This window comes from Canis aureus, unplaced genomic scaffold, assembly GCF_053574225.1.
Source record: "Canis aureus isolate CA01 unplaced genomic scaffold, VMU_Caureus_v.1.0 ptg000132l_RagTag, whole genome shotgun sequence".
NCBI lineage: Eukaryota > Metazoa > Chordata > Mammalia > Carnivora > Canidae > Canis > Canis aureus.
In genome coordinates this window covers 781,812-809,585 of record NW_027554443.1, presented here as the reverse complement: position 1 = coordinate 809,585, position 27,774 = coordinate 781,812, and the positions used below count along the sequence as shown (strand labels likewise).

Here is a 27,774-nt window from a genome sequence, read left to right as displayed (position 1 = left end):
AGGCTTTTATTTAAAAATAGAACTTGGCAGATGAACAGGCCATTGATTGGATATTTTAATAAAAATAAATGGCCAAGATACTTAATTTCGAGAAGTATCAACTATACAGGCAAGTTTCCCTCTTTGGTTTTCTACTTTATCACCTTTGAAAAGAGCATGCATTTTCAGAAGATTCATCACAATGTGTAAATTTCAAATTTGTTTCTACTGGGTAACATAAAGAAATTTATAAGAAATTTCACAAAATAATAGATCTTCAATTATTCCACCTAATCAAAATTAATCTTCATTGTTTCAAAAAATCTTCCTTGTTTTTGTCTATATATATATTTGTACTGTCATAACTGCATTCAATGTTTCCACAATTTTAAATTGTTTTCCACTTAACCTTATGCTATCAATATTTCTCATGTTGCTTTAAAGTCACTATCAGTATTATAAATAAAAATGTTGATTTTTATGCTATTCTAATCTAGCTTTGGATTAGAATAACATTTACATTTTTAAAAACTGACATACTTCCCATATTTTTATATGTTCCAGAAAAATGCATGAAGGATGAGAATTAATTATTTCTTCAAAGTTTGGGGGAAAAAATCCAACAAATCTATCAAATCATATGTTTTGGGAACAGGGTTTACTAAAATCCTTGACTTTCCCTGAATTAGTGATCATTTATAACTTTTCTCATTGTAATTTTATAATTTACTTCGTGTGGATATTACCAATTCATTTCATCTGCACATTTATATATAGTATATTGTCAAATAACTGTGCATAATACACCACAATTTTAAAAAATATTTTTAATGACTATATATTGATTGCTATATCTCCTTTCTCATTTCCAACTTTAATCTCTGCCAAGTTTTACCTGTTTCTTTTAGTATTGCTTTCAGAGTCAACTCTTAATTTATTTTTCAGCTTTCCATGTTAACTTTTTCATTTTATTTTTATTCTTTTTTCAATTATCTGTACTTGCACATTTTGACGTCCTATCCCTTTCTATCTCTGTAAATAAAATTAATGAAGCTCTGAATTATCTCCAAGTTCTGCTCTGGTCACATTAGTTAGATGTTAGTATGTAATTAAAAAAATTTTTTTTATTAGCTAAATAGTCTTTATTTCATCTTTTACTTCTTACTAGACCCAATTATTACTTACAAGACTAATTTTGTATGTCAGAGCATTTGGAGTTGTTTTCAACCTTGAAGTTGGAGATGCAAACAGAAAGTGAAGTTAAGTCTTTAAAAATGTATTGAGATTTTCTCTGAATCCTTACAGATAATATATCTTTTTTTAAAAAGATTATTTCTTTATTTATTCATGAGAGACACACAGAGAGAGAGGCAGAGACACAGGCAGAGGGAGGAGCAGGCTCCCTGCAGGGAGCCCGATGTGGAACTTGATCCCGGAACTCCAGGATCATGCCCTGAGCTGAAGGCAGACACTTAACCGCTGAGCCACCCAGGTGTCCCACAGATAATATATCTTGTACACATTTGTAGACACTTGAAGATTTCCAGTTAAATAATCTGAAAGGTATATTAAACAGACCAAATGTAATTCTTTTATAAAGACCTATTGCCCACATATCAAGCTCCTTACAAGGACTACACTCAGTATCATTTGTGTAGTGTTTAGCAGAGGGCCTAGAATATCATAATTGCTCAATAAATGAATTGTGGCAGTATATGTAATAATTAAGAGTTATCATAGTCTTGTAGTAGTTATGTTCCTCCTACCCCTTACACAGGCTAAGCTGCACTACTGATCCGGAGAAGAGTTATTAACTTGTGTTTTTGGTCTGGGTTTTCTTATCTATGATATAACATGGCAGGACTAGATGCTTTCTAAAGTTATTTCCAACTCTAAAATTTCTAAATCTCATTTGTTGGCATTTTCAGGATCTGGACTCTATCTGCACCAGATGTAGGTCACACATATCCTTTGTTCTGAAGCAACTTGCTCAAACACACTCTTTACGAGCAAAACTCTGGAAACTGAAGTGAAGATAGAAATTTTTACCAAACTCACTACTCCATCAGAAAGTTCCGGACAGGCAGAAATCAATTCATAATTTTTGGAATAAAAGTAAAAATTTCAAAGCTATTTATCAGTCTTACTTGTGCTTTCCAGGAATAAAAGTAAAATTTCCAAAGCAATTTAAGCCCGATCTACACTTTTCCTTCACATGAGTCTTGGCACCCATGCTAATTTGTGTTCATTTTCCATCACTATTAGCAATCAAAGAATTTAAGAGAAAAGATGGAACACAAAGTGTTTGCATGGCTGGCTATAATTCAGGGCATTCCTCCTCCAAGAATGTATATCATTGAGATTAAAAATGAGCATTAAGAATGAAAATTCTCATCTTTATTACTAAGAGTGAAAAACCCAAGTAGACCATCATCTACTAACAAGTACATCTGGTAATTAAAAACAAAACAAAAGCTTTCAAATTAAATTATGAGCTATATGTGAATAATCTCTTATAAAAGCAGTAAAGATCATGCCATTATACCTGTTGAATTTGCTGCAGTTTTAGTTCTATTTTAAACAAGGTGTCATGAAAAGCACAGACTTACCTGTATGGTAGACAAAGTTGCCTTCGGTTTCTGATGATGAGGGAGACACCAATTCTTCCTCAAATTCATTGGAACTAAAAGATCCCGAATGGTTTCTTTGCCTTGTCTTTCCCATCATGGCAGCATTTGTGGCCATGACATGTCTCAAGGAGTCGTTAAGGTAACGATTCAATAAGCTGCTCTTGTATTCGGGGGGTGATACGTAGTCCTCACTGGCCTGTGACTCTGGCCTCACTCCAGCTTTTATGACTGAGCTTTCACTTTTAGTCACAGGATGATGAACTGGATTATTATAGCCCCCTTCATTTATGTGGTTTCTTGGAGGATTTTCTCCATCTAAGGGAGAAAAATACCAATAGGTAGTACTTACATATACTATTCCCTGTTATAGTCAATCATTAAATATATACATAAATAAAGAATATTTAAAGTATATTAAATTGTCTTTGATACCCCAGGTTAATTTTTAGGGAAAGGAAGCAGGAATCTATGTAATCTCTCCCTATGGTATCTTAATTTTAACGAATTTCACAGAAAATGTTATTCTGACACATGATAAATCTATAAACAAGAGGAAGCAGCCATATTCTGTTGGTCATTTATAGAATTGTAAAAATGAAGTTACTTCACGCAATAAAAAAGAATCATTAGAGTACCATCATATTTAGTGGAGTCAACCTTAAAAAACAGCACTTGGGGTGAACTTCTTATTAATAGAGGGAAAGCAAAATAAAAATATTAACAAACCTTCAGAACATGAATCATCGCTGCTTACACTAAGTCGCTCAGCGTTTCCTTGAACATACTTGTTGTACAGTTTTATTCGTAAAGCCCAGCTTAAATCTGGCTGTCGAACGGTATTCTTAAGCCGACGTCTTGCATTAGCAAACCAATTTGACACCTAAAAAAGTTTTATTTTTCAATTAACAAAACAAAAAATATTACCCATCACATATTACTTTCCCACAAGGGACCTAAGCCTCTCACAGTATCTCTGATCATTAAATATTCTCAGAATGCAATAGTACTAGACATTCATTCATTCATTCAACAAATGCTGAGCACTTACTACAGAGACTGAGCACCTACTGTGTTCTAGGAATAATAATAATTAAAAAAAGAACAGGCTTTGCCATCAAATGCTCAGTCTAGTAAGAGGTAGGATAGTGTACAAATAACTTTAGTATAGGAAAGAATGTGATTGAATGGCTTAAGAGGCATTAAAATAAAATGATACAGGAATCCAAAGGAAGAAGGGGTTACTTTCATGTATGACTTAAGACTTCATGAGGAATTAAGTGAAACATTGAAGGAGTGTGTCAGGTATAATGGGTAGGAAAGTGTGTTCCCAATAAAGAGGACTTGAGAACAAATATAAGTCAAATTCCAGAGACATTGTGGTGGGTGAGGAAGAGGGAAAGAGTTAAAAATGACCTTGAGCCATTCCTTTGTAACCAAGAGAAGGACAATGCCATTTTGAGAAGGAAAGTAGAACTGTTTATGGGTGAAATGATGTGCTTGGTTTAGGGAATGATTAGTCTGAGGTACTGGAAAAGCATACAGGTGAGATGTGAAGGAAGAAAGCAAAAATGATATCTGAGACTCAAGGGAGAAGAAAATCAGATGTGGGTCAAATGCACAGAAGTGTCGGCGGCAGCTTTGAGTAGTCAGGGAGATGGCTGAAGACCAAACCCTGGAAACCTCCAGAGATCAAAGAGACAGAATTATAACAGAGAAACTAGCACAGCAGTCAGATACAGCAATCAGAGAAGTAGAGAGAGAGAAATGCCAATAACACTCAGCTTTTTTTTTTTTTTTAACACTCAGCTTTAAGTTGAAAGTCAAATGCTTCCAAAGAAAATAGCTGAATGCAAAGAAACAAACACTGCAAAACAAAAGAAAGTTACTTCCATTTCTTTTTAATAGATACTATTGTATTTCTGGAAGTTAGAATGGTGCTTGAGATTTCCTTGAAAATATCTGGCTATCATCAGGAAAAAATATATGTAAATAACCCAAAGGGCCAATATTTGCTTTTAAAAGAATGATATATGGAAAGAGAATTACGTCTTTCTGCCAATTTTTTTCTAGAACATGAGTCCACATTACAACAATAGTTTGTGTGGCAGTGCTTACGTTGGAAGTTTCTTTTTTTTTTTAGAGATTAATAATATAAACCTACAATTTTTACATATTTCTCAAGACATAATTATTGAATGGGCCTATGGTGAATCCTACTTTTTAAAAAAACAGAACTACATTTTTTCCCTCTTTGACTCTACAAGTTTTTAAAACATGGTGGTTTTTCCCAATTTACATACACACACATACACATGCACACACACATATATACAGAAAATATATCATAGGTAATATATATCCAATATTAATTACCTTTGAGTCTTAAGTAATAACTGTCCCCTTAAATTTATGTGCATTGATGTAATAACTCACCATGGCATTCCAGAAGTTTTAGTTTTTATCAAGCCCTCTTCCTATCAAGTTGTGCTATTATACTATGATTTAATATGGCTTCAATTTTTTTAGTCTTCTCCAACCTCTAGACAGACACCTTCTGCAAATACTCATTCAATAAATATACATTGAGTAGTTCTTGTGCTCTAGCTATGGTGGTCAGTGCTAGGAATGTTAAATATTAGGATAAACTTCGTCCCTGCACATATGGAAGGATTAGTGTGGAACTATGTATTAACTGAAATACATGGGTGAACATTTACTATGGAAGCACAAAATGCCTGGTCTAGTCTTCAAACCTTCCTCTACTCTCCAAGTCATAGCCGAAGTATTTATTCAGGTTTTTGTTAGTAGTAACTGGGAATTTTAGAACTTTTTTTTTCTGGATTTCTCTATCTTCCATTCTATGCACTTGAATGAATCTTAACCATCACCATCAACTTCAAGTGTTGATGTACCATTATGATTTAATTGCTTGACTTCTTCAAATCCTCATCAATATCTTGTTATCCTATAACTGTGGCATAATGTTTTCCTATTCTGAATTTGCCAAAATCAAGTGTGAATCTACAGAAGTCACTTAACTTTTCTGAACTTCAAACCCTTCATCTATAAAATGCATTAGATGGTTCCTAACATCCTTGCCAACTCTAAAAACTAAGATCTGTGAAATACAGTCTAAGCTCTCCTACAAAAGTGTTAATTTATTCCTTTTATAGTTGGTACTAATCTACCTTCTGCTTTTGACCACTGCCCTTTTGGGGCAATCAGACATGTGTGTTTATGTCTTAAACTTTAGCACAACCATCATATAGTACAGTGTAATCCAATTCTTACGTGACTCTGCATATTTTTATTTAAATGCAATGGCCTTCTAATTTCCAAGGACATTAAGACTATAATTCTAACATACAAAAATTGGGACCTTTGAATATCATGGTGGGATTACAGTTTTTCAAATACAGGGGTCATATCCTTTTTATGTTTTATATAATTAGTTCTTACCATAATATATTTATCACATGTTAGAAGATTTTCCAAAAAGGTCTGCTGATATCTAAGATGAGCTGTCTGTAACCTGATTTCATAAGTTTGACTGGCAAGCAATCTGCTAATATATTCACTCTGCCAGTACTTTATCACTAGAAATTTACTGTACAATTTAAGGTGTTTAATATCTGCTTGCATTGTCATGTAAACAGCAAACAGTTGGTTAACAAATTTGCATAAATACTGTTTTTCTTTTCTTTTCTTTTTCTTTTTTTTTTTTTTTTTTTTGGTCCTGATGCACTAATGCAAACTCCATCTGTTTCACAGAAGGTAAAAATACCAGTTCAGATTTTTCTACCTTCAACTTACTATGGATTCCTTCAGGTTGTCATGCAAATCTCATTAAATTCTATTTTACACGAAACAGGCCTCCTTACTATGGATAGGTTCTGCAACATCATTTTGATGTCAAACTCAGAGCTTAAGAAACAAGGTATTTTATAGTGAAAACTTGGAGAACCAAATATCTAGAAGTTGGAAGAGAAAAACTAGTAATTTTCATCCCTACTTTAACCAAGGTGTTTACATTCATCGTATTGACAGAGCAATCATTATAGTAAACCCAAAGGGATAAGCCAGCATCTGTCCACCTTTGAACATACAGAATTAAAAAACTTATTCTGAGTTACCCAACTGAAATATTGACAACCTCATTTCTATTCCATATAGTATAACACTTGGAATAATGTAGAAAGACCAATTTGAAATTTTGTTGAAAATTTAACAGTTGCTATAATCCTTGCAGTTGATAACTACATACATATTCCGGCAGAAGCACTCACCAAGCAAAAATGGAGTTATGTCAACAGAAGGGGCAAAATCTTAGAACAGAGCAGTTTTAATCAATGGTACATTGGTATGTTTAGCCATTATCATAGAAATGTGAAACTTCTATAAGTAAAGGAAACATTAACACCCAATCATTAAACATAATCTCAAGCTCAATGTGCATTGCACTCTGCATTGGGATCATGAAAGAAGTCAACTCAAGGAGACAGTTCACTCTTATAATCCAGAAAAAATATAATAACTATGTTTTAAAATATATACACATGAACAATGGGCAACACTGAAACCAGATATAGCACCCATCTGTCCTTCTCTGAAAAACTTCTTCCAAGGCAATTATTCTGCAGTATGCTCTATATCCTACAATAATATAAACCCTAAATGCATGCCACTTTATGTCATTCCACAATAAAGCTCTTCACATTTTGATAATACAGAGTATATTTTTTATAATGTTTAAGCAATGGGCAGCCACAGAGATTAAGCACAATGGAATATTTTGGTTGGTTAAAGTACACACACACACACACACACACACACTACCTGTTAATTTTATGGAAATGTGTATATCTCATTAGGTAGTAAGATGTCAGGTTAACAACAAAGAACTCTTTTAGCTTCATTTGTCAGGGATAAATAAAATATAAGTGTAGATTAATGTCCTTAGTGCTTCTATTTATCAGAAAAAGTACCTTTTGAGGTGCTAAAAACATTTCCTCCACTAAAGTTTCAATTCTATGCTTCTAGGTTTAGTGGGACTGCTGACCAGGTTTTATGTTCTTCCTTATCAATTTAAGAGTAACAAAACAAAGCAAAAATATGTTTTATGGAAAGCTTAATGGCCTGATACACAGCCAAAAGGAAAATGTTAAATGTGAAGGAAATTGTCAAAATACAAGACACTCTAATAGTTAAGGAATAAAAGTTATGTTAATTGCTTATTAACATCAGTTATAGAAACAGAGACAGAAGGTACTGCAATAAACAAGAAATAGGAGTTTGGAACTAGAAATAAGGGGAACACCCCATATTTATTCACAGACATTAAAAATATGACATATTTCCAGACATACTGAAGATGATAAAATGAGTTACATTCATGCCGTTGTATGGAACCATCATATAGCATTAAGGATAATGAGCTGCTCCCTGTGTATTCAATGGAATGGATTTAAAAACTAGAATATCTATAAGATTTCAAGACATTCTCTAGTTTTCAAAATGATACTTTGGAAAGCCACATGGTGATTATAGCGGTATTCCCCAAAAGAACCTATTCACTCTACAAACATGTATGAACAGTTTATGGAAAATACAGTGCTGGATAACATGGGGAGTGTGAAGATGAAAAAGACATGATCACTATTCTCAAGAAACCTGACTCCACAGTAGAAATTTGTTCACTGGGAGAACGTGATTCATTAAATAGGGCTCTAATTTGCAGAGATCAAAAGCTTTATTCAGCCCATAGCTTTCTATTTTTCCTCCAGAAGTGTAAAGTATTTACATAATTTATTTGGTTTCCCAGAGAGTCAGAATTTGCTTGAATGTTGAATGTATGTCTGACTTTCACAAACTCCCCCATACAATGCAATATAAGTGCAGCTGACCCTTGCACAACACAGGTTTGAACTGCATGGAACCACTTATGCACAGATTTTTTTTTCACCAAATCAGTAGTATTGTAAATGTATTTTCTCTTCCTTATAATTTTCTTACTAATATTTTAATTTCTCTAGGTCACTTCATTATAAGAGTATGGTATATGATATGTATAACACACAAAATATGTTTCTATCGACTGTTCATGTCATTGATGAGGCTTCCAGTCAACAGCAGGTTATTAGTAGTTAAGTTTTTGGGAAGTCAAAGCTATATATAGATTTTTGACTTGCAGGAGGGTTGGTATCTCTAACTCTTGGGTTGTTCAAGGGTCAGCTGTAGATAGATACGTATGTATACATACACACACACACACACACACATATATATACAGATATTCTTACATGGATATCTTATTATGCCTCATTGAAAATAACTGGACCAAAATTGGATTATTATACTTAAAGTCCCTTGCCTATTCCACACATTTTTATTTTTTCTGTTAATCACTATAAAGTTCCAGAAACCAACTTCATTTGCTATAAAAATTTGAAAATCATTAAGCAGGAATCACTTATTATTATAAATAATTATCTTCACTTCACTTAAAAATCAAATAATTTTGTGCATTTTTATTTTCTGAGGAGTAGTGTAAGAGAAAGAAAATACAATGAAAATATAAAGTATAATTAGAAAACCATAATAGAGTTACCAAGCTCTTAATGCAGAAAGAATGGTTATTTGCATTTGAGCTATCATTATAGGTAGAAAATAATTTGGTTCTGTATTAAAATTATGACTGCTTGCATTGCAACTCAACAGTACTATTGTACACAAAACTTTAAATGTCTCTGCTAATGACAATGTTACTTTTCATAATTAAAAAAAGTCTAAATATGCCATATGCTTTCCGTATAAAAGGACGGCAAGCATTAAGTATGGAACTGTATGATATACCAAATTAATCTAATGTTTTATTGCTGACATCATTGTGAAGTATTCAAATAGTTCTATAAACTAGTGTATTTTCAAAATAAATAGCATACCTGTTTAAACTGAAATTTGAGCATATGTATTTATTTTCACGAGTCAAGTTTTTCTGACTAGAATCACTGAAAATTCATAGTTTTATGTTAAACAGATACTGAGCCAAGAACACTAAATAAATTTTCCCCTCCAGTGCTACAGCAAATCACTATTAATACTATTGCCTGTTAACATGAAGCAAAACAGATGTTATTCTCTACAATTGTATTCTGAATATAAGCAGACAAATGCATATTATAGTTTTAATAAGCTTGAATACAAGTCAACTTTCATGCTTTGTCAAACTTTCCAGCAATTCCTAAAATGTCAACCTTCAATACTCTGGAAAGCAAGTTTTATTTTATCTAGTAGTTAAGTATTATCTTTTATTTGGGGCCTCCCTCACTATAAATTTAATGGAATGACCAAAACTTCACAAATGCAGTAATGTAGTTGCTACTATCATACATGAAACTTCTCAGCTCACTTACCTCCTCCTCCTGTTTCTGAATAAATTTGTTCTGTTTGCATGTATAAAAGTTCATGTCACCACACTTATTAAAGAAGTCTGTGGTGCGTTGGAAAGAGCATTTGATCTGGAATTACATTATTTCCAAGACTACTTCTATCCCTTAGTAACATTTAACTGCCACAGTGCCTTGGTCACATCACCTGTAAAATGCTCATTACTGCTCTAACTCACCATATTTTGGGGGAATATCAAGTAAGATTACGTACGGAAAAGTCAAATATAAAGAAGTGTTGTTCACTAGAGAAGAAACAAACCTGCACCCTTTCTCTGCACTTAACAAAGTGGTAAACCAACCACTTGAAATTGGCCTCTTCTCAACCCCAGTAGAAAGATACCAGCAGCAAAATTGTGTGGATTCTAGCTAATGCTCGGGATGCCTCTTACTTAATAAAATAAATACAATTAAATTAAATTTTAAAAAATCCACCTCTTGCTCTTCCTCTCCATCTCTTGGCTCTATTAGTCAAGGTAATTCTGAAAGTCAGCCTGTAATCGACCTTTCATGTGGGGCCCTAATGTGTAGTGCCTTTGTTTGTACACGGTTCTCAAAGTTTCAGCCAGGGCCAGCAACTTTAGTATCCTGAAAACTTGTTAGAAATGCAAATAATTGACCCCACTCCAGACCTACCCCTGAATCAGAAACTCCCGTGTGGGGCCTAGCAGTGTGGGTTTGAACAAGTCCTCCAGGCGACTCTGATGCACGCTCACGTCTGAAAATCACTGCAGGTCGTCCCATCCTACCCATCTATGCATGGCACCTTGTCATAACTCGCAGGTGACTTTTCACCTCCCTCCTTCACAAAGCACCACGCGTCCCTCCTGCATCGAGCACGAGCACTGAATCGACAGCTCAGATTGAGGGGAGACCCAGGGCAGGAGCCCGAGCCCCAGGACGGGCCTCCGCCGACCCCGTCCCACCGGCTCGGCTCGGGAGGCGTCAGGCGGGGGTTGGCGCAAACACGCCGCGGGCCGGCTCCTCGGCCGCCGTTACGTGCACGAGCGTCATCTGCGAGCCGAGCGCCAAGAGGATCTTCTCAGTCTTGGTGGGGTACGGGTTGTCACGGTGCTTGTAGAGCCACTGCTTCAGGGGCCGCGCCATGTCTTGCAGGGCCTGCCGCTTGTGCCTCACCTTCCCGCCATTCTGCCTGGCCCTGAGCATCGGGGGAGGGGGAGGGGGAGGGGGGAGGGGGCGGCCCGGGTGAGCGGCGCCGCCCGGCCGCTGTCCCCGGGGCCCCGGGGCCCCCCGCGCCTGGACGCCTGGACGCCTGGACGCCTGGGCGCCGTAGGCCGCGCGGCCCGCTCTCGGGGGCGTCGGGCTCCGAGGGACGCGCCCGCCCCGCGCCCGCCAGCGGAGGTGAGGCAGGGACGGAGCCGCACTAACGCGCATCTCGCTTTGAAATGGCCTGCTTGCCGCCAGGGGCACGTGGCGGCAAGGACACTGTCTTGAAAGGCGGGAGAGCTTGGCCAGCGGCCAGCGCCTAGAGCTGGAGGGGACCGGACGGTTGTTAAGCGACCTGAGGGAAAATGGTATTTAGGCTCCGGATCTCGCAGCGGGGCCGGCCCCTCTCCCCCGCGCCCGCCCTAGGGATGGGCCCGGTCAGGGTGCTGCCAGCTCTCGAACGTTCCCGTGGGGAGCTCACGCCTGCCTCTCCCGCCTCTCGGGAGCTTCCCGAGCTCAACCACTGGACGGCGGGAATAGAGCAAGGGATGCTGGCGGTCCTGCCGCCCCCGCTCTTTCCCACGGAGCTATTTTCTTTGATCCTCTGGACAAAGGGGAAATTCTCCACGCAAGTGTTTGTGGAGGAAGGACGCAGAACCTTAACCCCTCCCCCCCACACACACACACACCACCCCAGGGGCCTTTTCCCGACTGAAGGGAGACTTTAAAAGGTATGGAAAGCTCGGTCCCTGAGCAAAAAGCACGTTCAAAAAGGGAGGGAAGAGGCTGAAGCAGCGCGGAGCCCTAGGAGGCTTCGGCGCTGCGCTCCCCGGCGGCTCCGGGAGGTGTCGCCGCGCGCCGCGCCCTGCGGCTCCGGGACGGTCGCGCGCCTGCGCCGCAGCTTCCAGGACTTTCGCCTCCTGAAACACTTTGAAGTGCAACTCAACGCGAAAGGACTGGTAGTGACATTTCCACGAAACCTAATCTCTATTTCACTAACCAGCAACGCCGCAGAGCAAGCAGCTGATGCAATCTTTCAGGTGGAGACGGCCAGGACGGCCGCCCCTCTCCCGCGGGGCGCTCGGGGAGCCGCCGCGACGCCTCGGCAGCCGGAGGGAGCTGCCGGCCCACCCGCGAGTTCCCGCTCCGCAGCGGCCCCTCACCCCACCAAGCCGAAACCCGGCGCGGCAGGCCGGCCGCCTCCACCCCCCCCCCCCCCGCCCGGGCTCGCAGCGGGCCCCGCCGAGCCGCGCGCGCCCGCGCCCGCGCCCAGGGCGCCCCGCGCATTGGCGACCTTGCCAACACCTTCGAGGCAGCTCCGAGGCCCCGTCGCGACAGAAGATGGGGAAGGCCACGGGGCCGGCCTGACCCGGGACGCCCTGACCGCTTGGCCCTGCCCTGTTCCTTGGCATCGCGCTCAGCCCCCTCTGCCTAGCTCTCAGCCGCGTCTGCACCCGTGGGCCGGAGCGGGGCAGGCAGCCCCCACCCTGAGATGCAGGTATCGGGGCCCGAGGGGCCGTCCCAGGTGTTCTCACTTTCCAACAAGCCTCTTGTGAGCTGTCCTGATGAGCTGATTCCCCTATATTTCGAGAAACTAATGCTCGAGACCAGGGGCGGAGACCTTCCCTCCCGGGGACTCTGGGTCTCTAACCCAGGGGCCTGGCTGCCACTTGCACGCCCCGCGCCGCTCACCGCTCCCACTGTCCCGGCTGCAGGCGGGCGGGGGTCCCGGGAGGGTGCGCGTACCCAGTCCTCCGGTGTCTCAGGCCGAGGTTGTCCTTGAGGGGCGGGCCGTCCGGAATGCCCACCTCGGGGCGGGCGTGGGCACTGTCCAGGACGCCACCATAGGGCCGGCTGCCCCGTTCCCGCTCCGCAGCACCGCGGTCCTCAAAAAGCACGGCGCCGCTGAGCTTGTTGAAGACGATGGTGTTCATGGTGCGCGCTGGCAGGGGCGCGCCGCGCGGCCGCAGCGCCTCGAGGCCTGGCCGCCGGGAGCTCCGCAGGGCTCGGGTTCTAGACGAAGAAGATGCATCACGTTACTCGCTCAGTGCTCACGGCCCAACGCGTCCCGAGCCCCGGGCTTGGCCGAGGCTCTGGGCCCGGGAGCCGAGGGGAGGAGCGGGGCTGCGGCACCTGGACACGGGAATCCTTGCTCTCCCCACCTGGCTACACCGCTAACCCGCCAGCCTCCCCTCCCCCCCAACCCTGCTCGCTGGGGGGACAGGTCCCTACCCTCCTTCTGGCCCCCCGACATCGAGTTCCCAAGGAACCTCAACCAGGAATAATTTACCTGCGTTGGCAAAGGAAAGTAATTCCTAAACGAGTTCTTTTCTTGGTTTTAATCTGGAAGAACTGCAATCGGGTTAGCGGAGCCCGAGAGGCGCGGGGAGGGGGGTGTTGGTTCTTCAGGCACACGGAAGTCTAAAGCATCGCGGAGCTCCCACTCGGGTTAGAAGGAGGGATTGGAAGGAAGGGAAATTTGGGGGTAATATGAACGACTACATCTGCAAGTCCCGGTTAATGAGTCCCAGGCCACACTGGGATTCCGGGGATTTTCATGTTTTCTAGATCCTGGATGGTTTGGCTGAAACCCCTGCGTTCTAATTCTGGCTAAGGTCCCTGGGGGTAGGGGTGAGGGCAGGGAAAGTCAGCTCACTCCAGAGCTAGAAAGTTAAGTGGCGTCAGAGGCAAATGCACCACTTTGTGTCCCTCCCCCCCACCCCCGCCCGCTCCAGGACGCGCAGGGTCCCGGCGGGTCAAAGGCGCCGGAGACCCGGGCCTCCCGGAACCCGCTGTCAGTGCGGTCCTCTTCCTCAGCGCGGGTGTGAGCCTGGAGCTCGGAGCCCCTCCTCACTCGCCCCTCTCTGGAGCCTCGGGGAACCATTTCAGAGGTTGCATAGGTGTCAGGAGCGGAAGGAGGCATAGCGGTCCGCGCACCACCGAGCCTGCGGCTTCCATCCTTGGAAAAAGCTTGCAGCTCACCTCCGGGGTCGCGGCGGCCCCGAGCCTCTGGCCGCAGAGCGCCGGCCTCAGGTTCAAGCGCGCGCCGCGGCGGAGCAGTGGAGTTACCGCCCCCATCACCCCGCCTCGCGCCTCGGGGTAGCTCCTGTTTCTCCCCAGCCGCCTCCGCACTCCTGCCAGCGCCCCCTCACCCCGCCCCGCCCGGGCCGGGGCAGCCACCCCAACACCGCCAGATCTTCTGCCTCGCAGAGCGCCCACACTCGCCAACGCCCCCTAACCCCGCCCTCCCGCCGCCACAGCAGCGGCCACGCGCGACACTGAGGACCGTGACCACAAAGATTGAGAGACGGCTACCGTCAGGATTCCTGGGGAGGTGCAGCCAGCCTTCTGCGGAGTGCTCAGTGCACTATAAGGCTGAGTCCTCCCGCGCAGGCAGGTACGTGTCTGGAGTGTGCCCACAGCCTCGGCGAAAAGTGTCCAAGCAAATTTCCGTGCTTGCAGCCCCTGTTCTAAGGTCAGGACTAGCCTTGGTGGTGGTGGTGGTGGTTTTTTTTTTTTTTTTTTTTTTTTAAATCAGTGCGCGTAGTGCTTTGCGTTCACGCTGAGATGTTTGTCCAACACACCCTTTCCCACTCCGACTGTGTCTCTCCGCCCCGTGGTCCCATAGTCAACGGCGAGTTTTTCCAGGCGACTCCGCCGTGAGGTTTGCCACCCCGGACCTTTTCCTGGCTGTCCCAAGCCCACGCAGAGGTCGCAGCCACAGACACCCGGCGCAGTCTGGGTCTGCAGGCTGCAGGCGAGTTGGGAGGGGGCTGCAAGGGTCCGAGAGCCGGGTCCGGAAGCGAGGGGTTCGGGGCGTGGGGCGTGGGAAGCGCAGCTGCCGGCCCTCACCCGGCGCCCAAGCGCAGTCCCCAGCGCCCCTTTCTGCTCCTGCACCCCCCACTTCCCCTTGCCCCGCCTCGCTCCAAACTGTCGCTTGGGGAGCTCCCTGCGTGTGGAACTACCGCACCCGACGCCCGCGAACAACTGTAAAGCCGCGCAGGAGCGGCCACCCCGGGGCGCGGACCTCGAAGCGGGGTGGGGGCAGGGCGGGGAGAGCCGAGGGCAGGAGGCAGAGGGAACGCGCCCCCCCCCCCCCCGGAGCCAGGGCGAGCCGCGCGTCCCCCGGCGCCGAGCACGACGCGCGACCCGAGGGCTGTACCTGTGGCGGTGCGGCCGGCGGCCGGCGGCAGGGCGGCTGGCTCTCCCGCGTCGAGGCTAGGCGCGCTCCCATCCCCGCCGCATGTTCTCGGCGCGGGCTCCAGCGCGCTCACCGCAGCCACCGGCGTCCTCTCGGCTTTATTTACGCAGACGGGCGCGCGCGGCCCGGGCACAGGAATACCGAGGCCTTCTCATGTTTCTTGACTGCGCGGCCCAGCCGGCGAACATCCTGCGGGCGCGGTATCCACGTTCCCGGGCCGGCGAGAGGAAGCCTCAGCACCCTCCCGGCCGCGGGGACTGCCGTTAACCTCGCAGACGAGCCGCCGCTGTAGGCGCCGCCGGGGAGGCCCCCCCGGCCCCCCTCCCCCCCCGCTCGCCGGGTCCTCCCCAGCGGGGCCCGGCTCTCAGATCCACCGGCCCCGCAGGCGCAGAGCAAAAGGGGCTATTTCCTTCACACTTAGGGGAGAAATTGGAGAAGCCGCAAGTAGCGCTCGGCTCGGGCTCCGGGAGCTGAGAGACTGCGGTGCAAATCCCGCGTCTTAGCTGGCCCGAGAGCCGGAAATTTAGCCACGCGCGGCCAGCAGGAGAGTGCGCTGCGATGCGCCCTTCATTTGCTTCGCGATTAGCGGGAGAGAAGTTAGAGCTCAGGTTTGTGCCTCTAACGTGCGAGCATATCACGGGAGGTGCTTGCGCCCCGGGAGCTTCTTTTCTGGTGTCACCGGGCTTCTGAGGTCCGGGTTGTCTCGGATCCAGGCGCACGTCCCGCGTCCGAGGCCAGGGCTGGAGAGGCTGCGCTCGCCGTGGACACAGGGGTGGAGGGAGGCAAGGCTGGGGCGAGGCGAGCCCAGGTGCCCAGCCCACGGTGACCCAGGTAGAAAGAGAGGGCGAGCCCAGGGCCAGGGACCTGCATGGAGGAAAGGGCATGGAACTTGGAAGAATCCCGAGCTGGGACACAGTGCAAGGAGTCAGAATGCCTCTCAGATTCCCTTATTGACGATAGTTCTCTTCCCACCATCACCCTAAATATAAGAGTAGCGAAAGCTGTAATTTGGGTGCAACGGTGAAGCTCAGAGCTTCTGGCAGCCTTGAATATCCTCCAGGCGCCGAGCACGAAGCCGCCCGCGTACTCGCCGCGGGCCTTGCCGCCGCAGCGACACCTTCATCTTTTTGTAAGAGCGAAAGTAGATTTTCCCAAACCTGAAAGTTATGACATCATTATTCTTTTCTCCTTAAAGGTGGCTGGTCAGCTCTGGGGCAGAGGCCCACCTAAGCATCTTCCTTTTATGGCCCTGGAAGTGGTTAAATATATCTCTATATTAAAGCTACTATTTCCAAGACTAATCACACCTTCGAATTTTCCATTATGTTATCTCCCAAAATACGCGATGGCAAACCCGGCAGTGGCACAATCTAAAGCAGAACAGGACGAAGGTTTAAGTTTTTGCGCGTTAGGCAGATAAATATTATCATTTGAGCACATTCCCCCCTGTCCTTGTTTTCCCTTCATGTATAATTTGAGGTTGGAACGTTAGCATTTTGTCATTGGGGCCGCACTTGACTTGCTGAAGTGTGAATTCAATATACACATCGGTCTACAGAACTCGCTGTGGGATTTAAAGTCCCATCATAAAATTTCAGCCACAGACTTGCAGCGAATAAGTTTCACAACAATTGATAAATTGATAATTCACAGGAAGAAAGAGAGGGATTCTCTCCTATGGCTCTATGATGGTGGTCACCAGTCATTATAATGAAATCAGCTGTAAAACGCCCCTCTGACATCTATTTTGGTCAGCTGTGCTGTGTAAAGCAACAAGCATGTACTTGGTTGCTTGTAATTTCATTGTACAGTACTGAGTTAGGGAGTAGTATATACTGCATTTTGTTGTTTTAGTCTTAACTGCATTTACACAATTTTAAAATGCACTTAGAGGACTTTCATCTTAGATATATTTACGTATAAGATTTGTTTTCTTAAAATGTGATATAAAATATACAGCAAAATAATCTTTGTGTGAAACATTTTTTATTTGGTATAGGAATAAATATACACACCTTTGTCTTAAGTCACTGAAAAAGTATTGCAGAATTATTTTAGATTATAGTTTAGTAATTAGAATCCATTTTAAAATGAAAAAAAAAACAGTGAAGGGTTGGTTTTTAAATGAAATCATATGGAGGATCCCTCCATAATATACAAATGGGCATGTGTTTTCTGATAGACCAAAATTTTTATTTTTGCAAGTTTCATCCTCTGTGCAAGAATAAAGTTTCTTCTTTATTTTAACCCACAGTTCAGACACAGTTATCATTATATTAAATTCCACCTCTTCTGAAGATGAATTTTACTGAGCTTCTAATGCTATGTTGTAATCTCAGCATATGAAATGCTGCATTATAATCCTCAGAAGCAAACCTTCAAGTTTTAGAAAACATATCAGAAGACCTAAGAGAATATGTAGTTTGTGGGAGATGGCCATGTGCAGGTGAAAGAAAAAACAGCTTAGGCCAGAAGTCAGAAAATTTGAGTCCTAATCTTAATTTTGGTTAGTTTGATCTTGGTTTAGCCTGAACTTACTAAAGCATAAAAGATGAAGCTATTAAGTTTTCCACAAATTTGCCATATGCTATTATTAAGATTTTTTTTTTAATGTGAAAGCAATATATTACTACTGCTAAAGCTAGAAAAATGTTAAGTAACAACATTTGGCAGAAATCTTGATTCATTCTGTTAGACCTAGAGTGTCATTATAAACATAAGCAATTTTCACTTTCTAATAAAAAAAAAGCCTTCATTTTAAGCATTTTAGTATTTTACCAAGGAGCCTGACAGTTCAGAACAAATATTGATTAAAGTTTTTGAAAATAAGGATTGCTTTTAAACTCTTTTTTTCTAGTTATTACTTATAGGCAATGATATAAATTACAAAGCCAGGGAATGACTGTCACTTCCCGTCCAAATGTTATAAAATAGTAAATTTATGAACAAATAGCAGGTTCACCTCACACTTGGCCAGTGTGACTTGTAGAGATACATGTCGAAGTGCATAAGGGAAACAGCGAAGCCCATAGTGAAAGCCACAGCTGCAGAAACGTGGTGGGTGAGCCAGCAGAAATGGGAGCCTCCAAATTTCTCACAAGGCATTTTTTGCTTTGTTTATGATTTAATTTTAATTGCATAAATAATGCAGGATAAATTCTCTCTGAGAGGGCCTTCTCCATAAATTCACTCACAGCCAAGGAACAGAGTACAAGTGAAAGTTCCTCGTCAGCCAGCTCCACCCAGTCACGTTCCTGGGTAGCAACCACCAAGAGGTGGCCACTGCTGATTTGATGTGCAGCCTTTGGCTCCTTCTTCTCTGGGTTCACATACATGAATGCAAGCAAATCATCATAGTTTCGCTTTCTGACCTTTTGAAATAAATGAGACCATAACTTATGCCCTTATATAAACATACACAGACACACAGAATTAAACTAAAACTCGCTTTTTCATTCGATTTCATAGAGAACTTTCATATTAGGACATATATATGTAATTCCGTATTTTTAAGTCTTACATGATGCTCCATAATCCATTTAGTCATTCTCCATCATCATTTCTGCCTTTTCAATTCTCACTATAATAAACATTAAACACCTTTGTTGGACTATTTCTGCACAAGTGTAAGCATGTTTCTAGGAATCGCTATACAGATGTGGAATTCCTGGGTTGAAGGAGACATGATTTAAAAATTTTGATAGATATTTCCTAATTTCCCTCCAATCTATGCCCCTAAAGTCCCCGTTTGCTGACGTGCTACATAGCATTTCATATATTTGGACATCATAATGTTTGCCAGTCTGATGAGTAAAATAGTGTCTTATTGTGTGAGAAGATTTTCATTTGTTTATAAGCCATTTGTATTTCTTAATTAAAGAAACTTGCTTATAATTTTATTAGATGCCTTGTTAATTTTATAAAGATCCTTTATAAATCATTTTTCCATGATATATATGTTTTATATAGTGCAAATATGTTACCTGGTCTGACATCTGCCTTTTGCCTATTTTGATTTTGCCTTATAGGGGGTTTAAAGGTGAATATAGGTCAATAGGTCTGCATTTTCCTTTATGAATTCTTGGTTTTGTGTCTTCCTTACAATTTTGTGTCTGTATTTTGTGTTTTTATTTTCTTCTAATGGTTTTAAAAAATTATTTTCACTTGGCTCTTTAATCCTCTTGGAATTAATCTGTATATGTTGTGAGGTGGAAATCTAACTTGATTCTTTTCTCTTCTTCAGTTGAATAGCTAGTTATTCCTGTGGTGTCCCTTAAAGAGTTTTCCCCCACTGATTTGAAATTCCTTTTCTGGTGTACATGGCGAATTCCTTTCCAATGTAGATTGGTCTAAGAGATGTTGCAAAACACCCAAAAGGCTGTAATAAATTTAATCTTCAAAATTTTAAAACCATCTTGCGCTCCAAAGACTTCCAATATTATTCTGTTTCTAATTTCAGAGCATGTCAAGTATCGAAATAGTAATATGCATGGCCTGGTTATGGTTCTAATTTAGAAGGCTAATTCAACACTGTTCTAGGACGAAGCTGCCTTTTATTTTGTCGTGTCCTGCTCGAAGCAGGAGAGCAGTTTCGGGCAGCCATAGTCTCCAGAGTAGAGGACGGCTGTACAGAGCTTTTCAAATGCATCACATAACCAAGTGGTAACTGACCACCAGCAATATAAGGTTATTTGTAAAAGTGATGAGTCCCTGCCATCCATCATTTGAAAAAGTAAAATGCATCTTTTTTTTTTCTTGCTCAATACTTAATGGAATGCGAATTACTTTTTTTTTTTTTTTTTTCACAAAGCAACCAGTCAATATGAGAACCTTCAATCTGCTTGCATATTAGTCGAATTCACTCTGGACAAACATGCAAATATTTTGTTGCCAACACTCCTCAAAACGTTAGCTACATAAAAAGTACAGAAATACAAATAATGAACAGTCAGTAGAGCTGAGATCCAGGTGGGTTAATGTTCTTCTTCTACTTCCCAGAGCTTGAGACAGGGCCTGAAGTAACCGTGAAGCACTAACACTTCATCTTTTCGTTTCATTCCAAAATATCTTCGGTAGCCACCAATAATCACAGAGTCTCTACTCCATTATACACATGAAAATATACTATATTGTGGAATCTTGAGGTGAAATCTGGAGAACGTTTTGTCCTCAAAATGTGCATTGAAATACAAGAATTTCTCCCAGGAGACTATTCTATCTTGAAAATCAATTTGCTTGCATATCAAAACGTGGCCATTTAAATATAGTGAAGACTTTTGATCACCAGCTAGTATGACTCTATGTTTGGAACCAAATGGACTTCAGGTACTCAATAGAGTTTTAAGATGCAATTACTCTATGTACTTCATGCTGTATCAAGCTTTTGGCTGACCCCACCACCCCATCCATCCTCCCTGCTTTCATTTTTATTCTGTTTTCATGTATGTGTGGTTTATTTGAATAAATTCACCAAAGGAATGCGTGTGAGCAAAAGTGATGTATTCAACTTTTGCTTAATCTGCTTAAAAAGAAATTGCTTGTCTTCTTTAACTCTTCCCTGTTACCAAGGGCTGGAACACGGATGTGACAGTGACCCACATCTATTGATCAGATAACAACTCAAAGAACAGCAGAGAGTCACAAGATGAAAGGAACCTGGGGCTTTGAATGGACCACATGGATGAGAGCTTCCGGGCTTGGGCTCAGATAACTCTTTCTGGGAATGGCTGGACAGTAAATGTGTGAGGTTTTGTGGGTCATAAGTTCCCCGTTCAACTCTGCCACTGCAGTGTGAAAGCAGCTGTAGATAATGCTTGAGTATGAATGAGTCAATGAATGAGTGTTGCTGTGTTGCTGTAAAACTATTTAATGGACACCGAAGATTGAGCTTTATGTAATTTTCATGTGCAACACAATATACTTCCCTTGACTTTTTTTTTTCCAGTCATTTAAATATGTACAAACTGTTCTTACCTCAGGAACAGAAACAGACAGCAGGCTAGATTTGACGGGAGGTTGATTTTGCTGGCCCCCCGCACCTGGGCTATTCAGCTCTGGACTCTTATGAGGGACCAATAGACTTCCCCTTCTTGAAGTCACAGTACTTTGGGGTTTCTTGACAAAGGGAACTTAGCCTATATGCTCCATAATGCACACCTGTACAAAGTTACCGCCAGCGGGCTTAAGCAAAGCACTTTTAGATGACTGGAGGCTTTCCCAAACAGAGGGAACTCAAAAGATGTCAAGAAAGCATGCTTTCTCCCCTCTCCTCCTGAGAATGTGTTAAATATGTTTAGAGAATCAGCCTAATTATTTTCACAATATTTTTAATGCTGTTCTTTTTGTATTTTAACCCCCTTTAAAAAAAAAGTATTGACATACCTTTAGACACGGTATTGTTTGGGTTTTGATGCTTATGTTTTTTTTAAGTCATGGAAAAATGGTGATTAATTTATAAGGATTACTGTTTTCTAGCTCACTTCCTCCTGCCTCTCCCCCAAACCCCACAAAATTCAAACTATTTTTTCCATTGTTTTCTTTTAAAATAATCAACAGTAAACATTTATGGGACACCTGCATGCAAAATCCTGTGCCAAGAACTGCATTGAATTTGATTTAAAAGACATGATCCTTGCCTAGCTTAGAAACTTGTTAAGAAAGCCCCAGAAAACAAACATACCTCATCTAAAATGTTCTAAGGTGTCTGATATAAAGATTGCTTGAATCCAGTAAATCTGTAAATCATCTGTAGAAATTGCATGAGGGAGCATAAAGACGATAAAGGGCCATTTTATGTGTCTGCTAAAAATTTTGTAACCATATTACCAACATCCTTCCCGAAAACATGCAAAAAGATCATTATTTCAGAAATTTGAGCCTGATTGAAAAACAGCATTTTCACCTCTTACATCAGACATTTTCAAGTTTTATGCCAAAAACCTCTGGGTTTCAAGAGAGATTTTTAGGGCTTCCATTGGAAAAAAAAAAAAACAAAAAAACAAAAACAGCAAGAGTAAACACAGGAGTTGTTAGCTCATCTTTCCTGGTCCAGGCCTTCCTGAAACCTGCCTCTGGTCCTCCACCTTTACACTCTTTTGGAAAACTCTTGAAGGGAGAGGGGGTTTGGAAGAGACGAGTTTTGAGAATAAACTTGTCATATGTGGCAGTGAGGTAATTCTTGAGAGAGAAGCCTCTACCTCTCTCCTAAGACCAATTCTTGCCCAAGTGTCTCGGCTCCAGACTACCCCGGCAGGCAACTTATTGGGGTGGAGTGGTGGAGTGGAGCAGTTGGGCCTTCACCTAGAACTATACAGTGATCCTAAGTAATTAGCTATCTGTTTGTTTTGATATTCATTGATCTTTGCTAAGTGTGCTTTGATGTTGTCAGCTACTACAAATCCTGTTTTAGAAGGGAGTGTGGGCTATACAAGAAAGGGAAAAGGAAAAAAGGTGTTTATGCCAATGAATTGTGCAATTTAAATAGCCCAAAGTCTAGGATAAGAGAAGCCCTGTAATATCCAAATATCACAGTTTTTTTTTTCTTGGACCTGCAGTAGCGGTCAGCTCAAGACAGAATGTCCTAATGCTGCTCTTCTGGACTCTTATAAATGGGGACATAGTTATGGAATAAAAAAATTTACATCATATGCACATGGCACTTACTACATGCCCATGTACCATCGTAGGCACTTAACTCATGTCATTCTCACAGCCATCCTTTGGGGTAAGCACCTATTAGTGCCCATTTTGTAGAAGAGGACGCCTAGGCCTAGAATTGCCCTAAGTCACGGGTTGATCACTGGTGGAGTTAGGATTTGAATGCCGTCAGGCAGGTGCCAGAGCTCATTTGCTGAATCACCTAATTCTGACTAACCGCCTCTCTGAAGGTACGCTGGAAGGGTAGAGAGAAAGAACGTTACTTGACTGCATCATTGTAGGCACAGCTAAATACGTGGTTGCACACCTTTTGGCTCCTCATGCAGCAGCAGGAAATTTGACACCAGTGTGTTTGCTTTCCTTTCTGTATGTGACCTTGGTGGGGAGCAGATAGACTCTCAGTGTCACCCAGAATGTGCTGACTTCCCACAGCTCCGACATCATTGCAAAAGGCTGTACTTCCTGTTAAATTTCATGTGTGTGTTCACACTCAAAAGCTAATAACTGCTGACTCTTCTGTGGGTTCTCTCAATCTGGAGAACATCCTTCCTACCAGGCGGTGAAGTGGTTCAGCAATGAAAAACAACATACTTTGGAACACCCCCAGCGATCTGGAAATGTTGCTCTGTTATAGGAATAGACACAGCATGATTGTAAGTGGCATATCCCAAGTGGGGTGAAAACCAGTCGTTTGACTGAGAGGCCTAAAGAGATGATAGTGGCTCCTACAACTTCATGAATTTCTTGCTGTTTTGTCTTGTCTTGTTTTGTTTTGTCTTGTTTTTGTTTGGGATAGCTTCTAGGCCTCCCTCTAATATTCGTGTAGTCCAAGGCAAAAGTACAAATGGACGCCTACACACCATATGTCTAAATATTTAAAAGTTACAAATCAAGCTAAAAACACTGTTAAATAAAATATGTCACATCCCTCTACCTTGACAACTATACTATCATGATGAAAAATCAAAAACTATTTAAAGTTATGATTTTTCTTTGAAAAATATTGAAGACAAGTTGGTTTAATTGTTACTGCACATGTCTGGATGTTTTGTTGTTGGACTAGCAATGTTAAATGAGTAATAAAATGAAAGAGACACAATTTGTAATTTATTATGTATTTATTTAGTTAAATTTATTTTCCTTGTCTTCATTTCAGTAAAGATCACTGTGTTATTATGATCGATATGCTCTCATAACTTGTGTTCTGAAGGAATTCAAATAAAAAGTAATTCTACTAAAAGTGTCCAAGATATATTGAATATATGAAATAAGTGAATATATTTTCATCAAGAATGTACATTAAAGCAAATATAGAAAATTTTAGGTTTAAAGTTATTTTAATATAGTTTATATATTTTTAATATATATTGTTATGAAGTGCTATTTCATTCTAAAACATTATATGTAACATTCAAATAGAAAAGAAAAATTAATAATTAATGAATATAGGGTTTTAAATAAAGCTGAAATTTTATTTAATATTTTGGAAAATTAATTTAGAATATTCCATATAAATAAAATTATCTGTTCATGCTAGTGTTCAAGGCATAGCTGGTTGTCAGTGTAAAGTATTGATATCTGATTTCATGAATGACAGTCTAGATCTACACACTTATCAATCTTTAAGTGTTATAAATTGTTTAATATTGCAAAATGTTCTGTCACTGCCAGGTGCAACCACTGCAAAGATTTGCTAAACATTGAATATCTTGTATTGGAGAAGCAAGAAAGTGATGCCAGGCACTTCTGGAAAACAAATACTATATGAAGCAAGGCTAGATTGCATTCAGAGGATTTGCTGAGTTGATTAACTTATCTTTTCTCTCTGCTCTTGAAAGAAATGCTCACCTCTAATGTTCTTAGCAGGATAACCAAAACCTTTCCAATATTTGGAAGTGATTACCTTTTATCCTCAGGTTATACAACAAACAATGTGTAGAAGAATTCCTATGGGCCCTGAATGGTATTGGTCACAACAGCAGATTTTTTGGTTTAAAGTCATTCTAATGAGTGCTAAGTCCTATACAACAGAGGCACTGTGTGCTCTTTAATATAGTTACCTGCACACATGTGTGTGATGTAGGTACTTTCAAAGAAAGGTTCAGGACAGTGGCCCCTTGCCTGGGTCTAAGGGTGATACTGGTTGTTTCGAGTGCTTTTAAATTTTTTGCATTTATTTACGTACTGATTAACTGACTTCTAAAAAATTTATTAAACTTGGGTTCTCTGATGAATCAAAATGAAATCACACTTACTGAATAATTCCCATGAGTTTATCCTCTGATGAGCCTACAATGATTAATGCATGTGACAACACCTGAAGTGACAGAAAGGAGTGTCATTTTTAACAGGGCAACATACATTTTTAAGAGGGGCAATTATTACAGAGCCGTTCTTAGGAAACAATATTTTCACTGAGGGTCAGGGGATTATACACTCGAGCGAAGTCAGCTTTTCTGTTTTTTTTTTTTTTTTTAAAGATTTTATTTATTTATTCATGATAGTCACAGAGAGAGAGAGAGAGAGGCAGAGACACAGGCAGAGGGAGAAGCAGGCTCCATGCACCGGGAGCCCGACGTGGGATCCGATCCCGGGTCTCCAGGATCGCGCCCTGGGCCAAAGGCAGGCGCCAAACCGCTGCGCCACCCAGGGATCCCGCGAAGTCAGCTTTGCAAATTATTTCCCTTAAGATGAATGAGGAGACAGCTGATTATGGGCACTGCATATGGCTACTACCACTTACCAGCCTTATTCACAGGCAATCATGAGCTCCACAAAATGCTTTTTATTTCCTTCAACACCATGTTTTTCAACATGTAGCTTGTGAACTGCCTTAAGCAGGGGTACTTGTTAAAAATGCACATTCCAGATCCCAACTATACATGCTGAAAGTCAGGTTTCCTGGGCTTAGGCCCTATGGCAATGCTAACACAGATGTTTCTCAAATCATACTTAGGGAAAAAATTGATTTAGGGCAGTGGCGCTTAAGCTTTTTAAATTATACACCCTGATTAGTAAAAAATATTTTGGGCAGACGTCTCTAATATATAATCATGTATTTGTAAATAGTCTATGTGCACTATTGTCCTATTATATCATGTTAATTCTAAAACACAAAAAAAAATTTTTTTAAAGGCAAAGGTAAGTAATATTTTTAAAATATCTTTTTCTCTCAGTGAAACAAAAATATTTTTTGCTTCCAGCAAAATATAATTGTTAATAAGTAAATATATATTAATATGATCAACAGGTTTTAGTGAAAGTTTTATAATTTGAATTGCTTCATAATTAAAAAAATCTTGGCTTAATAATAATTTAAAAGTTGGGGCTCAAGTTCAGGTTAATTAGAGACTTGTTTTTCATGTCATCTCAAAAAAAGATACTTCAAGACAAGACAGATTCACACAGAATAGGTCAATTTCAGACCACATTTACCATTTGTTTTCGGCCCACCCACAATTAAAAGAAGAGTTTGCTTAAAATTATGCTTACAAGTCTTTGGGGATCCCTGGGTGGCTCAGCGGTTTAGCACTGGCCTAGGGTGTGATCCTGGAGTCCCAGGATCGAGTCCTACATCAGGCTTCCTGCATGGAGCTTGCTTCTCCCTTTGCTTGTGTCTCTGTCTCTCTCTGTGTCTCTCATGAATAAATAAATAAAATCTTTTTAAAAAAATTATGCTTACAAGTCTTCCTTGATATCAATCAGTTCTTATAAATTAATCACATGTTGCATTTTTATTTTCAACAACTGACTTTAATAATTCGCTTAAACTCTTTGAGAAATTTTTAAAAAGATGTGAAAATTTCTGTTTTCAAGTTTTTAAAGTGTGATTGGAGTTTCAATAGGCAATACAAGTCATTTTAAGGAGCAAAATCACACAATGGTGGGTACACTTGTAAATCATGAGTGTCTTTTGGAAAGCAGTTACTTTCTCAATTATTGTTAAATGTCATCTTTACCTGAAGGGGGCAGATGAAGAGTGTTTTATGCTTTTTGTTCTTAAATAACAGCTAAGGTAGATTCCCATTGAAAGTCATATCCTCAAGAAGATAAACAAATGACCATGGCTTTTAAAGCTGAAGTTTCAGAGTTGTAAAGGAAATGGTGAAAATGATGAGGCTGCCAAGAAGTGAGCATAAGCTAGATATTGGGAGACCTGTGTTTTATGTCCACTGCTTTCATTTGTATCCCATAAAAAAAGAGCAGTCATGGATGCTAATTGCTGACATTGCCAATTCACTGTGGGAAGGGTATGGAGGCCTCTGGGATAATTGGGTGCGTAGTGGAATTCTTTACTGTGAGGGAGAATAGTAACAATAGCAAGAGCTCATAATTATGGAACACTTAGGTGCCAGGCACTGTCCAGGGTTTTATATGAATCACTTCATTTCTTACACAATGTCCTGGCACAGTCCTAGAATCAGGTTTTTCTGGATGAGGAATCTGAGTTCAAGGTCATATAGCTACTAAATAATGGAGCCAGGAGTCTGGCATGTTAGGGATTTCATTTGTGGATCTGGGGATTTAAAATGCAGGCCTGGCCCTGGACCTACGATTATGACTCAACTCTGACTTCCCAGTAAGATGGAGGAGGTACTAGAGGGTGCCTGGGGGGCTGAATGCTACACACTCAGGAAACCGACCAATCTCCTGTGGAAGGTGCCCTCTGCAATCTTAAATCTGCAAATAGAGCAGA

The 27,774-nt window shown here is 41.8% G+C and overlaps 1 protein-coding gene and 1 long non-coding RNA gene across 3 annotated transcripts in view; one reads left to right on the top strand and one right to left on the bottom strand.

The window, feature by feature from the left end:
- Positions 1 to 2,550: 2,550 nt before the first annotated feature.
- On the bottom strand, positions 2,551 to 15,488 carry LOC144309643 (homeobox protein Mohawk-like). The gene is made up of 3 exons (XM_077890716.1): positions 15,384 to 15,488; positions 3,336 to 3,489; positions 2,551 to 2,924 (listed from the first exon to the last, which is right to left on the bottom strand). The coding sequence occupies exons 1-3, from the start codon at positions 15,453 to 15,455 to the stop codon at positions 2,551 to 2,553; spliced, it is 600 nt and encodes a 199-aa protein (XP_077746842.1). The 5' UTR covers positions 15,456 to 15,488.
- Positions 15,489 to 15,514: 26 nt separating this feature from the next.
- LOC144309646 (uncharacterized) overlaps positions 15,515 to 27,774 on the top strand; it is a 186,096-nt gene continuing 173,836 nt past the window's right edge. The window contains exon 1 of one of the 2 annotated variants that reach the window (XR_013375582.1): positions 15,515 to 16,030. This is a non-coding gene — a long non-coding RNA (uncharacterized LOC144309646). Of the gene's footprint in view, positions 16,031 to 18,923; positions 23,732 to 27,774 lie in introns of those variants that run through there. The other variant, XR_013375581.1, reaches the window with a different exon arrangement.

Bases quoted from the DNA above. Each gene is read 5' to 3' on its own strand.
- LOC144309643 (XM_077890716.1), bottom strand. From the start codon at position 15,455: ATGGGAGCGCGCCTAGCCTCGACGCGGGAGAGCCAGCCGCCCTGCCGC. The intron at 3,490-15,383 runs GTACAGCCCTCG...AAACTTTTTTAG, and splicing joins CGCCGGCCGCACCGCCACAG to GTGTCAAATTGGTTTGCTAA. The intron at 2,925-3,335 runs GTTTGTTAATAT...TTTCTCCCTTAG, and splicing joins CGATGATTCATGTTCTGAAG to ATGGAGAAAATCCTCCAAGA.